General features: G+C 42.9%; 1 protein-coding gene across 1 annotated transcript; it reads right to left on the bottom strand.

Moving 5' to 3' along the window:
• Positions 1-1,160: 1,160 nt before the first annotated feature.
• GPR119 (G protein-coupled receptor 119) lies at positions 1,161-2,229 on the bottom strand. Its single transcript, XM_057719306.1, has one exon. The coding sequence runs from the start codon at positions 2,224-2,226 to the stop codon at positions 1,219-1,221; it is 1,008 nt and encodes a 335-aa protein (XP_057575289.1). The 5' UTR covers positions 2,227-2,229; the 3' UTR covers positions 1,161-1,218.
• Positions 2,230-15,658: the final 13,429 nt, after the last annotated feature.

Below are 15,658 nucleotides of genomic sequence, written 5' to 3'. Positions count from 1 at the left end.
CCAGGAGGAGCCTGAGCATAATTCCCAGTTGCCAGTAGTCATTTTCTATACCCACAAGAAAGCAGGATGAGGCTGGTCTCCTGGGTCATTTTGGAGGCATCCTCTTATGCAACCGAATTTCTGAGGATAATGCAGATTTGGGAGTAAATGGAAGAAGGTCAAGCTCTAAGGAGCAAAGTGGGTCCAGTGCGGAAAGCTTAGCAGTGCCGTTTTTGGTACCTACCCCCTTTATTCCTTTCTTCTCTTTCAATGTCTCAGAATTTGTGGTTCAGCATCGTCATCAGCAAAAAGCTACAAGTAACATGAGGCCAACTGAGGGGAAGGGGCACCACAGAGTTAGGAAGGTGGTAGGTTGGGAGGGGAACAGCAGAAATAATCACAAGACAGGCTATTTGCCAAAGAAACACTGTTTTGAACACCGTGAAGTGTGGAAAAAGACAAGCTTCAGTATCTAATTCAGGTTCCTACATTTATACAACCTCACTACATAAAATGTTTGATTTACATCAGGGAGGGCAGGAATCCTCATTTTATCAAAGCAATCACTATAGTAAACAGTTAAAAAGAACAGAACCTCATTTCTCTAGTGCTGTGCTGTCTAATATGATAGCCACTGGCCACGTGTAGTTCTTGAGCATTTGGAACATGGCTAGTTTGAATTGAGATGTTCTGTAAAGGTAAAATACATACCAGACTTCAAAGATTTAGCATATAAAATAGTGTAATAATCTTTTATATTGATTACATGTTGAAATAATGTTTTGGATATATTGAGTTAAATGAAACATTAACATTAATTTTGCCTGTTTCTTTTTTTTACCTTTTTAACATGACTACTAGAACATTTAAAATTAGATAGGTGGCTTGCATTGGATTTCTATTAGACAGTGCTGCTCTAGTGTATTCAAAAATAAGATTCAAGTTTAAGCATCTTTCCAGTAGTACGCTTCTTGCTTTAAGTAAGTATACCTGTACAGGAGAAACAGACTCATTGCACAAGAAGGGCAGGGAGGAATGGAGATTTGAAAATGGGGAAGCTGATTATAAAGGGAAGTCAACATCCTGCCTCAGTTACCTCTCAGTCTGGGGTGAGGGGGTGCAGGGGGTGGTCAGTTGCCGGAAGCAAGTGCTCTCTTTCCCCTAGCTCCATCTGATCTCCTAGCTGGGTCTCTGAGAAGGGAGAGAGAGGCACTTTGAAACTTGTCTGCCCTTACCGTCTTAGCCGTCAAGCTCTGAGTGCGAGATGGTGGTGATGTGATGGGCACTTTCCTTGGGCACCTGTGGGCCACCATTCCTGGCCGAGAGAAGGAGGAGGAATGCGGCGAGCCTCTTCTTCATTCCCAGGGCCATCTGGGAGAACTGCTGCCGTACCTCCTTCTGCCAACAGGCATAGATGAGTGGGTTGAGCAGGGAGTTGCCCACACCAAGCAGCCACAGGTACCGTTCCAGCACTGGGTAGAGGTGGCACTCCTGGCAGGCCACCTGCACAATGCTAGTGATAAGGAACGGGGTCCAGGACAGAGTGAAGCTGCCAATGAGAACGGCCACAGTGCGGACAGCCTTGAAGTCACTGGGAGTCCATGGGGGCCGGTGAGCCCGGGCTGGGGCTCCCACGTGCTCCGTCCTGCGGATCTGCTGGCTGTGTGTGAAGGCAATCTTGAGCATGTCACAGTAGAAGAAGACAAAGAGGAGCAGGGCTGGGAAGAAGCCAACACAGGAGAGGGTCAGCACGAAGCGCGGGTGAAACACAGCGAAGAAGCTGCAGGGCCCCTTGTAGGTGGTCTGCTGGAATAGGCGGACCCCGAGTGGGAGGAAGCCAATGAGGTAAGACACCAACCACAGCCCAACAATGCAGGCCCCGGCCACGAGCCCATTCATGATCTGGAAATAGCGGAGGGGCTGCTTGATGGCAAGGTACCTGTCAAAGGCAATCATCATGACCGTGAGGACAGAGGCAGCTGCAGAAGAAGTAACAAATGCCATCCGAAGGCTGCACAGGGTCTTCTGCGTGGGCTGAGCCGGGCTGGAGAGCTGGTCTGTGACTAGGCCAGAGATGGCCAGGCCAAGCAAGGTGTCAGCCACAGCCAGATTCAAGGTGAAGCAGAGACCGACACCATCATTCTTATGGATCAATAACAGCACAGCCATGGCCACTAGGGCATTAGCAGCGATAATGAGGGAGGCCAGGATAGCAAGGATCACTCCAAATGAGAAAGATGACTCCATGTCTTGAAGTGGCAGGATTTCCACTTACCAGGGCATGCTGGCTCTCTAGCTCAAATTCTCGCGGGCTGGGAGAGACAGAGCAGTGGGTTCAGAGCTGCAGCGCAGTCCCAGCCACCGCTGGCAGTCCAGGCCAGCAGCTTGCCATCTTTGGGATCCTGCTGGTCATTGAGATTCACTCCCCCTCTCGTTTTCAGTCCTCAGTCTCTCGTCTCTCCAGCTCTCTGAAGGCAGCAATCCCAGTGCAGATGTCTCCCTGGGCCCTGAGCTAGTCCCTCCTCCAACCACTAAGTTACTAGACAACTCCCAAGTACCTGCTGTCCGTTGTCTCGCCAGGCTCTCTCCCTTCACTGATGTTTCAAGGACTTTGTTTGGAGATACTGGGACACTCATCAGGTCTCCCGTCTGGCAGAAGATATAATTGACTCTAATCACACATTTTCTTCCTCCATAGGTTGATTTTAAATATCCACTTCTTTTCTTCCTAAGCCTCAAGGACTAGCTTAACAACTAATCTCAGCTTAATTAAGCATTTGCTTAATAACGAATTCTCAGTTACTATTATGACTGCTTTCAATCAAGCAAGATGATCATTATCAGTTGAAGCGGGAAGTGGCGGGCAGGCAAGCTATTTTAGGATCCAGCATAGTTTCAGGGGAGTTACCACACACTTGGGCTGTTTCTTATCTGTTGTTTGCTAATACATCAGATTCTAATTCTTTCAAATAGGGTGTGCTGGTCCCCTGTTTCTCATCCCTCAGAACTTGATTAGTTGAGAACTCAGAAGGGCAGGAAAAGCAAAACGGAATTGTTACTAGCTGCTATTCAGTTTAGAATAGAGCCTACTCCCTGTAGAGAGCTGCTGCTTGTTGGGTATACTCGTTGAGAACTTTTTCTGCACTATGTTGGACCATGTCTCTGGCATTGAGTTCTGGCTGCCAGCCTTGTGATTTCTTTTCTTTCTTTCTTTTTTTTTTTTTTTTGGCCACGCCGCGAGGCATGCGGGATCTTAGTTCCCCGACCAGGGATTGAACCCATGCCCCCCTGCAGTGGAAGCGTGGAGTCCTAACCACTGGACTGCCAGGGAACTCTGTGCCTTATACTTTCTTGATCCTGTAGCCTTGCCTTTCTTTTTTAAAAAATTTATTGTATTGAAGTATAGTTGATTTACAATGTTGTGTTAATTTCTACAGTACAGCAAACTGATTCCGTTATACACACACACACACACACACACACACATTCTTTTTCCTATTCTTTTCCATTACGGTTTATCACAGGATATTGAATATATTTCCCTGTGCTATACAGTAGAACCTTGTTGTTTATCCATCCTATATATAATAGTTTGCACCTGCTAATCCCAAACTCCCACTCCCTCCCTCCTCCACCTTCCATCCTCCTTGGCAACCACAAGTCTGTTCTTTATGTCTGTGAGTCTGTTTCTGTTTTGTAGATAAGTTCATTTGTGTCATATTTTAGATTCCACTTATAAGTGGTATCATATGGTATTTGTCTTTCTCTTTCTTACTTCAGTTGGTATGATAATCCCTAGGTCCATCCATGTTGTAAATAACATTTCATTCTTCTTATGGCTGAGTAATATTCCATTGTATATATGTACCACATCTTCTTTATCCTTTCATCTATTAATGGACATTTAGGTTGTTTCCATGTCTTGGCTATTGTAAATAGTGCTGCAGTGAACATTGAGGTGCATGTATCTTTTTGAATTAGAGTTTTCTCTGGATATATGCCCAGGAGAGGGATTTCTGGATCATATTAGCCTTGTTTTTCTTGATCCTGTAGATTTGAGGTATCTCTGGGACAGGAGAAGGGGAGGTGAGCTGCATTCTGGAAAGTATCTGCTCTAATGTTTGGTTGTGGAATTTTCCATTTTCCAGGGATAGAGTTAGACCAAAGGGTGGCAGTATTGCTGAGACAGGTGAGGTGGGCCCAGGGAGGGCGGCTGTGTAGCACAGTGCTATTTTAAATTGTACATCCATTTGCTTGGGTGCATTAGAACTAACCTTTTGCCTGCTACTCTCATCTTGGATACCAAGAAGAGATGGGTGGGGAGAAAAGTGGTTAGAAGCTTATTTACTCAGTTCAGGTCAGAGCACAAATGGGAAAGGTTAGTGCTTTAAGTGAGGGAGTGGAGAGCAAGGTGCAGAGCTGGAAGCAAATATTATATTCCAGGATGTTTTGACAGTCTGAGAGGGCCTTTGGCAGATGTCTCTCTTACAAAGGATCAGAAAGGCTGTGATGTGGGGACTTTGGTATTCAGGTTGCCAACCTGAGAACAGTTCTTATTCTTTGGTACATCCATTAGGAGGTTGGTTTCAGTTGCTTAGCACCTGGCTTAATTTTATACCTGGATCTAAGGTATAAAACAAATGCTTTTGTTTTCCCAGCCCTTGACTCTATGCATGGAGTCAAGATGGCCCTTTTCAAGCCCATGCTAAAACTCAAGAGTGCATCAGAATCCCCTGGAGAGCTGGTTAACACCCAGATTCTTGAGCCTCATCCCCAGAGTGTCAAATTCGTTAGTTCTGGGGTGTGCCCAAGAATCTGCATTTCTAGCAGGTTCTCAGGTGGTGCTGATGCTGCTCTAGTGAAATGCTCTGGTGAAACGGTTTTTAACCTTAGTTGTGCAGTGGAATCACTTGGTGATTCCAAAACTGCTGACGTTTGGGTCACACACCAAGGAATTCTGATGTCATTAGTCTAGGATGTGGCCTCTGCATCTGAAATTTTAAAGGGTCCACAGATGATTCTAATATTCAGCCAGGGTTGGGAACCACTGTCCAATGGCAAAAGCACAGGCTCTGGAGTCAGGACACCTGGGGGCCAGTCCAATGCTATTTCTGTGCTTTTGTGTGGACGAATGACTTCACCTCTTTGATTTAGCTTTGGCTTCCTCATGTGTGACATGGGGACAATAATACCTACATCTCAGTATTGTGGGGATGATAAAAATGAGATATGGTGGATGTGAAAAGGCTTTATGAACAATAAAATGTTACTAGGTATTTTTCTTGATTGTCTTCTAGCTTCTTGTTAATCAAAGGGTGTATCAGATCAGGAACCCTGGTATAACCTGACAGCTTGGTAGAAATGCAAATCTGAGGCCCTGTCCAAGACTTACGGATGCAGAGTCTGCATTTGAACAAGATCTCCAGGTGATCTGAAGTCATATTAAAGTTGTCCTTTCCTCTCTCCTACTTTCAGGTGCTTGGTTGTATTAGTTTCCTTTTGCTGCTGTAACAAACCACCACAAACATTTGTGTGGCTTAAAGCACACTAATCTATTATCTTATAGTTCTCAAGGTCAGAAGTCCCAACTGGTCCCATAGGCTCAAATCACAGTGTTGTCAGGGCTGCATTCCTTCGGGAGGCTCTAGGAGGGAATAATTTCCTTGTCTTTTTCAGCTTTTAGAAGCTGCCCACATTCCTTGGCTCATGGCACATCACTCAGACCTCTGCTTCCATAATCACATCTCCTTCTCTGACTCTTACCCTTCTGCCTCCCTCTTTTAAAGGACCCTGTGATTACGTGGAGTCTACCTGGATAATCAATGATATCCTCCCCATCTTAAGATCCTTAATCACATCTGCAAAGTGCCTTTTGTCATGTAAGGTAAAATACTCACAGGTTTTAGGGATTAGGATGTGTACATCTTTGGTGGTGGGAGGACCATTATTCTGCCTATCGCACCAGTATTCTCTGCTGCCCAGGTCTCTTCTCCCTCCACCCCCAACAGATATTCTTCTCAGTCTACTCTTCTTTGCTCATACACTAGACATGTATTCATTTTCTTTTATTATAGCTATTAACACTTTCCTGTTTTCTGTCTCAGGAACCCACAAGCTGATTCAAACTAATCTAGGCATCCTTGGAAAATAGTGAGCTCCCTGTCATTGGAAGTATGCAAGTAGAAGATTGATGCCCACCTGTCAGGAGGGCCTTAGAAGGAGATTTGCAGTGGTGCAAAACATCATTACTCCCACTGACTTGTCTTTCGCTACCTACACAATCTGTTTTTGATGGGCCTCCAAGAATCTTTCCCCTCCCTTAGCTCTCTCCCTTCTTTCTTAGCTTCCGCATCTCTGTGTCCCCCCTTGGTATTTTTACCCCCTTTCCCACACCACCACCTGGTCTCAGCTGTGTGTCCTAGGTCGTGGCCACAGAGAACATGGTTCCTTCCTGGGAGGTTGATTGATGGTCTTTACAGTCCTGAAGCAGACTGAGGACTCTGAGTCTCCAGTGTGCAGCATTGCCAAGGCAAACAAGCCAGGGTTGAGAAAGGGAAGGATGAGAGGGCTTATTCTCTGGTCAAACTATTCTATAACGAATGCATTAAAGGCTGGTCATGGTGAGCTGTCATCAAGGATGCAACAGGGTGCTTCATCCATCCTGAAGGCATGGGACCAAGGACCACAGGTTTCAGCTGGAATGGGAGTGGAGGAGCTGCCAGGCTTCAACAAAGCCTGCCTTTGGAGCCAGGCTTGTGGGAGAGGAGCTCTAGGAAGATACCTAAGATAAGTCACACCTGATTTCTCATGGTACCTAGACCAGCCATCTGCTGGTGATGGTTTAGCTGCATCTTGCCCAAGGACTTTAATATCTCTTCCTGAATGAGTAGACTGGTACATCCATTACTGTGAAATATTATACAGTGGTGTGAAAGGAATGGGATAGGTTTATATGTCCTGACATAGAGAGACCTCCAAGACATGTTGTTGGTTGATAAATCAAGTCACACATCAGTATGTAGAGTCTGAACCCACTTACGAAAATAAAAGCCCAAACCCCAGCTATATGTATGTATAAATGTATAGAAAGGAGATTGTTAACAGTGAGTGAATAACTGTGAGGAGTGGGATTGATGGGGGGTGAAGAGAGACCATCAAAATTTACTTTGAATACTCCTTACTCACTATATATTCCCACTGTGAGGATGTATTCATGTAATTTCAAAAGAAAAAAACCTCCTCAAAACTCCCCCTCCCTATTCCAACACAGACACTAGCTTGCAAAGGCCTTTTTCAGACTATACAGATATGCACACACACATATTCTCAGACAGCAATTTCCAACTTTTTCCTGAGGAAGATATGGGGGTAAGATTTGGGGGTTGCAGAAGGGGCGGGGGATTGTAACAATGCCTGGCGGGCGGTGTGTGGAATCTGAGAAGCTTATTGTTAATATTTGTAATACCTACTTTTTATCACACACACTTTACATGCATGGTCTCTTTTAATTCTCACAATATCCCTGTGAGATGATATTATCACCAATGCACATAGAAGTTCATTGAAGTTAATTAAACTGCTCAAGGTTTTACAACTAGCAAGTGGTGGAACTGGAGTTTGCACCCAGGTCTGCCAAGCCTCAGAGTCTATATTCTTCCAACTCTGTCAGCTGGTCTCTCCAGAATTGTAATGTTGTTACGGAAAGGTAAATTGCTGACCAGAGAAAGGGTGAAAACTGTGTGGTACCATCCAAAGGCTAGCCTCCACCACATATAAGAAGAATGCTGCCAGCCTACATGCAATGTCATTGTGACTTGAGCCAAGACAGGCCTGCCCTGTGCTTGTCTCTCTCATCACCCATCTGATCTAGTCTTTACAACGATGTGTCTCAGTGATCTGGCTTCTCTGCCCCGTGGCCCACCCACTCCTTTCCCTAATCTGCAGACTGTCTCCTACTCCCTGGATCAGTGTTTCTGGATCATTCCTGCTAACTGGCTTCTTCACCTTGGTCTTGATATGTCATTCTATGATATGGCTCGGCAACAGAACACTTCAGAAAAAAGTCTGGCTCAAAACAGTGAAAATGACAGAGGACGGTAAAAGCTGATCATGCAAGAAATATTTTGGAGAATATGGGGTGGCGCACTAATCAGTGGCTTGGAGATTGACCTGATTAGGCAGGTTCCTGTCATCCCTCAAAAATGCTTTTCCATTCAGCTCCAGTTAGATTGGCCCAGCTCTACTCCTCATCCTACCTGGTCTGATTGTCCTATTCAGTTTAGTTCAGCACACACACTATAAGGTTAAGAACAAGTCAATGATGCTGAATCTCACCATTTCTGTTCAACATAATTCTGGAAGGCCTAGCCATAGCACTTAGGCAAGATAAATAAAAAAAAATCCAAATCAGTAAAGAAGTAGCCTGTTGATAAATTACATGATATTATGTATATATATATTTTTTTTCTACAAAAAAACTATTAGAACAAAGAACTGAGTTCAGTAAATTTGCGGGATACAAAATCAGCATACAAAATTCAATTGTGTTTCTATACACTAATGACAAACTATCTGAAAGAGAAATCAAGACAGCAATCCTATTTTAATAGTATCAAGACAATAAAATACTTAGCAATAAATTTACCCAAGTAGGTGAAAGCCTGTACACTGAAAACAGTAAGACAATGAAAGAAACCAAAGAAGATACAAATAATTGGGAAGATATTCTGTGTTCTTGGAATTAATACTGTGAAAATGTTCATACTACCCAAAGTGTTCTATGGATTCACTACAATCCTTTCCAAATTCCAGTGGCACTTTTCTCAACGGGGATTTAACATCATGGATTTAGAGTAAATGTGATTTGTGACTACAGGGGGCTCTGCTTGGATCAGAGCCATTTACTCCCCCAGCAATTTCTTCTTTACTCTCTCCCTTTCTTCTCTGGAACTTTCAAAGTCAGCTCATCAGAAACCTTGGCTATTTCTGAAATTTGTGCTGCTTGAGGTGTAGAAGGTTGCTGTTCTGTGCAGTGGAGGAAGAGAGAAAAATGACAGCTGGGTGGTAAAAGGACATCTGTTGTGTACCTTCTAGAAGGCATACTCACCCCTGGAAGCAACTTGGCCTCTTCCTCCTCAAGAGTTTGGGATTCTCTGTCCAGTTACTTGGGATTCTACCTAAAGCATCAGATTGCCAGGGGCCAACAGCTGTGCTGAGCATGGGGGGAGCTCATGGGGGTGTGGTTGTGTTTCCAGTGCACCAGTATCTGACTCCCATAACTCATGCCAGTTCTCCTGCAACAGCTTCTCGTTAAGCTTTGCAGACTGCTCTCAATTATCTGAGGATGACAGTATTCACAGCTATTCCTTAGGTGCTTATCTAAGGCAGTTATCCTTAGCTGTTATTGTTGTGTTTTTTTTTAAATTGAAGTATAGTTGATTTGTAATGTTGTGCTAGTTTCAACTGTGCAGCACAGTGATTCATTATACATACATACATATATACATGCATACATATATATACATATATAATCTTTTTCAGATTCTTTTCTCTTATAGGTTATTACAAAATATTGAGTATAGTTCTCTGTGCTATACAGTAGGTCCTTGTTGTTTACGTATTTTATATATAGTAGTGTATATATGTTAATTCCAAACTCCTAATTTATCTCCCCACCCCGCTATCCCCTTTGGTAACCATAAATTTGTTTTCTATGTCTGTGAGTCTATTTCTGTTTTGTAAATAAGTTCATTTGTATCATTTTTTAGATTCCACATATAAGTGATATATGATATTTGTCTTTGTCTGACTTACTTCACTTAGCATGATAATCTCTAGGTCCGTCCATGTTACTGCAAATGGCATTATTTCATTCTTTTTTATGGTTGAGTAGTATTTCATTGTATATATGCACCACATCTTCCTTATCCATTTGTCTGTTGATGGACACTTAGGCTGCTTCCATGTCTTGGCTATTGTAAACAGTGCTGCAGTGAATATTGGGGTGCATGTATCTTTTTGAATTACAGTTTTCTCTGGATATATGCCTAGGAGTGGGGTTGCTGGATCATATGGTAGCTCTATTTTTAGTTTATTAAGGAACCTCCATACTGTTCTCCATAGTGACTATACCAATTTATATTCCCACCAACAGTGTCGGAGGGTTCCTTTTCCTCCACACCCTCTCCTAGCTGTTGTTTTTGAATCATGGGACCTTTTAAAAATCTGATGGAAGCTGTGGACCTCCTCCTAAAGAATGCACATGTTCATGTACATACACATCATACAAATAAATTCAGGGTCCTCATAGACTCCCTGAAGCTCATGCCTGGATTCAGGAAAATATCCCAGAGAGAGATGATAAGATCCTCTGTTAACACAATGCATCATTTCGTATTCCCTTTATTCCCCCAGGCAACCTACAAATAAGGACCAGATCTTTTAAACAAATACATTTAAACAGCTTTCTTTAACTCATGTAAAGTGTGGCCCACATCCTTTTTTTAGGCTTCTGTTTTGCTTCCATCAGACGGCATTGCCCCTAAGTCTCCAGTGTGGGAGCAGGTAAGTACAGGATGGCATGTTGCTTAGATTTATGGGTCCTCTTGAGTCAACTTTCCTGATGGTGACATTGTTTTGGATCAATTGAATTAAGTGGAAGAAAACACTGAAAAATTAAAGGTGCTTCTACCAAGAGAACTTTTCTGCAGTGTTTGACAATGTTGATCACCTTTCAGTCTTCTTGAATCCTACTTTCTCTTTCTGCTTCATCTTCATCTGTCATCCTCCTCCTCATCTCCTTTGTTGGCTGCTCAGGCACTTTGACTCAACCATTTGCCAATGAATTCATCAGCTTCATCCCAAACCACTCTTCCTCCCTGCCTTTCTTGCCTGGGCAGAGTGTCACTACCCAGCTAGTCTCAAACCAGAAAACTAAGCATCATCCTCAGATGTTTCCTCACCACCCACATTTCCTTCAGTCAACATGTTGTGCCGCTGAAGTCTGTTGACTTTGGTCTTGCCCATCACAGACAGCTGGTCTCCCAACATTAAGACCTGTGTGCCTTCAGTCTATTCTCCATAGCGGTTCCAAGGTGATCTAAGATAAAATCGACCATTTCATTCCCAGGGTTAAGGGAACATACCTGGATTGTCTTTTTCCCCCCACATATATGTTTTCCCTTGAGACTGAGCATGTTCACCTTTGTATTCTCAGTACCTAATGCAGTACCTGCGTATAGCAGGTTCTCAACAAAAGCAGCTGCCTTGTTGATTGGCTGAATGACTGAATGATTGAGCCATATGATCACCTCTCATTGCCTACAGGCTGGAATCTGATGTTCTTGGATTCATCTGCAAGGCCCTTCACAAAATGGCCTGAACTCTTCCATCTTCATGGGATGCCCTGCCCCATTCCATCCCGTGGTCACACCATACACTTTTTAAAAATTGAAGTATAGTTAATTTACAATGTTGTGTTAGCTTCAGGTGTACAGCAAAGTGATTCATATGTATATATGAATCATATGTAAATTTACATATGAATTCATACATAAAAAGAATATATATATTCTTTTTCAGGGTCTTTTCCATTATAGGTTATTGCAAGATATTGAATATAGTTCTCTGTGCTACACAGTAGGTCCTTGTTGTTTTCCTATATGATATTTGTCTTTCTCTTTTTGGCTTACTTCCCTTAGTATGACAAGCTCTAGGTCCATCCATGTTGCTGCACTTGGCATTATTTCATTCTTTTTATGGCTGAGTAGTACTCCATTGTGTATATATACACCACATCTTCTTTATCCATTCATCTGTTGATGGACATTTAGGTTGTTTCCATGACTTGGCATTGTAAATGCACCATACGCTTTTTACACTTTGATGCTTTTGCCTTTGGTGTTTCTTCTTCTGCTGGTTCCTCTGCTTGAAACGCTCTTTCTGCATGGCACCCATCCCCTATCTTCCAACTACATGGTGATTGCCTTCAAGGTCCAGCTCAACTGTTACCTGCCTTTCTGTAGCTTTACATGACAATCTGCTTTCCATCCCCATCTCTCTCTGACACCAAGCAATCAGAATTAATCGATTCTTTAGTTACAATAGCATTTCATTCATGTCTTCATTATGACACTCATCCTTTTGTATTATATTTATTCACGTATGTAACTGTCTGGCAACATTGTTAGTTGGAGTCTTGTGGTCTTGTTCACTGTAGTATCCCCAGCATCTAGCCCAGCACCTGAACACTCACAAACACAAGATATGACTTTATGTTGGTGTTAAATGTATTCTTATTTGTTTTTTAAATATATTTTTTAGCTTAAAAAAGATACCAGCATGGAATATCATCTCCTTTGCTATCACCCTGAGGCAAACCACCGTCATCTCTTACCTGAATTGTTGCAGAGCTTCCTAACTAGTCTTCCTGCTTCTACCCTAGACATTCCCCACCCTCACCCCCTGCCCCTGGCCACTTCCAGTCTGTGACCAAGGTGACCCTTCTAAAATGTAAGTCAGACTAAAATCTTTTGGTGGCTTCTCACCTCAAATTGAGTAAAATCCAAAGTTGCCACCTAACGTGGCCATGCTTGATCTGCTCCTCTGACCCCCACTTATCCTGTGCATAGTGGCTAAGGGTACAGATTTTGGAGCCACACTATCCTGGTTCTCCCATTTACCAGTTGTATGACCTAGGGCAAGTGACTAAACCTCTCTGTGCCTCAGTTTCCTTATTGGAAAAATGGGGGTAATAGTATCTACTTCATAGGGTTGTTGCGAGAAGTAAATGAATTAATATGTGTAAAGTACCTAGAACAGTGTCCAGTACTTGGTGGGTACTAAATCAGATTTTGTTAAATAAACAAAAACCTGTCATTCTTTCCCTTGCCTGCTCCTCTCCAGCCACTCTGGCCTCCTTGTTGTTTCTCAAACACACTCCTGTCTCAGGACCTTTGCACATACTATTCCTACTGCCTAGAACACTCTTCTCCCAGATACCCCCATGGGTTGCTCCTCATCTCCTTGCAGATCTCTGCTTCCATGCACTTTATCAGGGGGTCTCCTTTGACTGACACACTTTATAAAATAGCAATGTTCTCTCACTTTCTGTCCCCTAATGATGCTTTATTTTTCCTTCATAGTATTTATCAACACCAGATGTATATTTATATGTCTATTTTCCTTCTCCCCAACAAGAATGTAAACTTCATAAGGACAGGAATCCCACTTGCTTTGTTTACTGTTATAACCCCAGCACCTATAACAGTGTCTAGCATATAACAGTTGCTCAAAAAATATTTGTTGAATGAATGAATAAAAGACAAACTCAAGAAAATTAGTCATGCCCTTTCTGCCAAGAGAATATGGCAATAAAAAATGTGATAAAGGTAAGACACCTGGATAAAGGTAAGAAAATTCTAACAGTATAGAAAGGAACAAAGGGAAAATAAAAGCCTCTTTCTCTTTACCCTCATCTATTTCCATAAAGGTAACATAAATAGTTGTATTTTCAGTTTCATTAACCAATAATTGTATTGTGTGCTTGCTATGTGTGCAGGAAAGTGTTTGAACTTTGAGGTGTTGAGCGTTTAAAGATGCAGAGTCTTTACCTTCTAGGATCTCACAGTCTTTCTAAGGGGAGAACATAAAAGAGTTGTGAAGTGCTGCAGTTCTGAAGTGGGAGCCATCACTGCAGGCTGGCAAGGTGAGGAAAGGTTTCCTGCATGACAGATGCCTTGACAGGAGTTTGGAGCTTGGGCAGGTTTCAGTCAGAGAGAGGAGAGTGGCCCAGGGTATGGGGCTCTCTCAGAAGAGGTATCTAGGTTGGATAATGAAAGGGGCCTTCGAAGGAATGAATAGAAGTGGAGCCTGGCTGAAGTTTAGGCTTCATGGTGGGGAGCAGTGGGAGGAAAGACTGGAGAATAGGGGCTGGGACAGTTATAAGAGTACTGAAAGAGTTAGGAGGTATGTGACAATGACTCAGAACACCACTGAGAGTAAATGGGATGTGTTTTATGGACACTGCTGTGGCACAATTATTAGGAATTGGTGATTTGATAGATATCTTTGGGTGAGGAATAGGGAAGACTGCAATATGACATCCCTGTTTTTGAACCTGGGCAACCAGGAAAATGGTGATAACATTGCCTGAAATAGAGAAGTCAGGAGGGAAGACTGTTTTGGGACGTGGTGTGGTGGTGGGAAGTGGAGAGATGAATTTGGCTAGACATATTGTTCAGCCTTTCCTTGAACGTGGGGACTGCCTTCGATTTCCTTAGCATTACCCACTGAACCTAGAAATGAGCTCTACATACAATGGGTGCTAAATGAATGTTATTGGTAGAGAAAGGAGTAGAAACTGGGAGAGCTGAAAACCATCCCAGTTTTCCTGAGACATCTCCATGGATGTGCTTCCAGTTAGTAGGAATTTGTAGGTAACATGGTGCCTAGAGATTTCCATAAGTCTGAGTGGAAAGGGGATGGGAATATCCAGAGGAGCCTCTGAATTTAATGTCTGAGAGGAGGACCAGGGTTTGCCATCCAAGGTGGCCAATTTTTGGTTGGTCTTAATCTCTTTTGCTTCAGCTTCCTTTTGAACTCTGATGTCCGAGGCCCAAGTATTGCTCCAATTTTCTCATTTCACAGTTGCCTGAAGAATCCAGCCAGATGATGCTGCATGCTAGTTTACCATTTTGCAGTGACTACTTCAACCCTACAACTAAGCAACCTAAGGTTTCTAGGAGCAGATAAAACCCGTATGCAATCTGTCACTGTTTAGTTTTCATTGCCAAGGTAATTCTACAAAGTTAATGAATAGCTGGGTTGGAGTTGGGGAGGGGAAGAGACACAGAATGAATGAAGAGAAACTGTAATTTACAGGCAGCCACTGTTCTGCTTCTTGGCAAGACACCGGGGACATGGTGAACCATGAGGGTACAGTTGTCATAATCACCATCATCATCAAAGTATTTTTATGAAGTGCCTAGTTTCTGGGGCTCTGAGCTAGGCCTGCACAGAGAACTGCACAGCTCTGGAATTTCACTTTTAGACCATGCATGGTCTGAGACCAGATACTCATGTGGACATACGCAAGATGGATTCAAATCTTCAATATGGTTTAGTCACACATTATATGCCACCACCTCTTCTACAGGTTCCTAACTATTTCTGGATTGAGATCTATCAAGCAGATATATCCTATCTCCTCAAAGATATTATTAGCTCTTTGCAGGCAGAGAACCCAACCTTACAATCTTGTCTATAGACTTGCTGTACAGGAGAAATATGGATGCTCAGTAAGGATTGATAAATCAACCAGACCTGATGGGTAGAGACAGAGTATCTTTCAAGCTATTTAACTCCTTTGAACCTCAGTTTCTTCTATAAAATGGAGAGAATAATTGTATCTACAGACATCACAGGGTTGTTATGCAGATAGAGGGTCAATGCATGTAAATTGATTAGCACACAATCTAGCATTTTCTGCTTGTTAGCTATTAATTTAACAACGTGAATTTCTACCTCCCGCTTAAGGAGGAGAGAGACTATTGTCGACTTAAAAAAACTGCACAATGTGAGAGTTGTGAGTTGAGTTTATTTGGGGCAGTTAGGACTGCAGCCCAGGAGACAGCATCCCAGATAGCTCTGAGAAACTATTCCAAAGAGGCAGGGGGGAAGA

The sequence above is a fragment of the Hippopotamus amphibius genome, chromosome X (genome assembly GCF_030028045.1).
Source record: "Hippopotamus amphibius kiboko isolate mHipAmp2 chromosome X, mHipAmp2.hap2, whole genome shotgun sequence".
Taxonomy (NCBI): Eukaryota; Metazoa; Chordata; class Mammalia; order Artiodactyla; family Hippopotamidae; genus Hippopotamus; species Hippopotamus amphibius.
This window is presented reverse-complemented; position numbering and strand designations above follow the sequence as displayed.

What these genes read in the sequence shown, in the direction of transcription:
- GPR119 (XM_057719306.1), bottom strand. Translation starts at nt 2,226, where the DNA reads ATGGAGTCATCTTTCTCATTTGGAGTGATCCTTGCTATCCTGGCCTCC.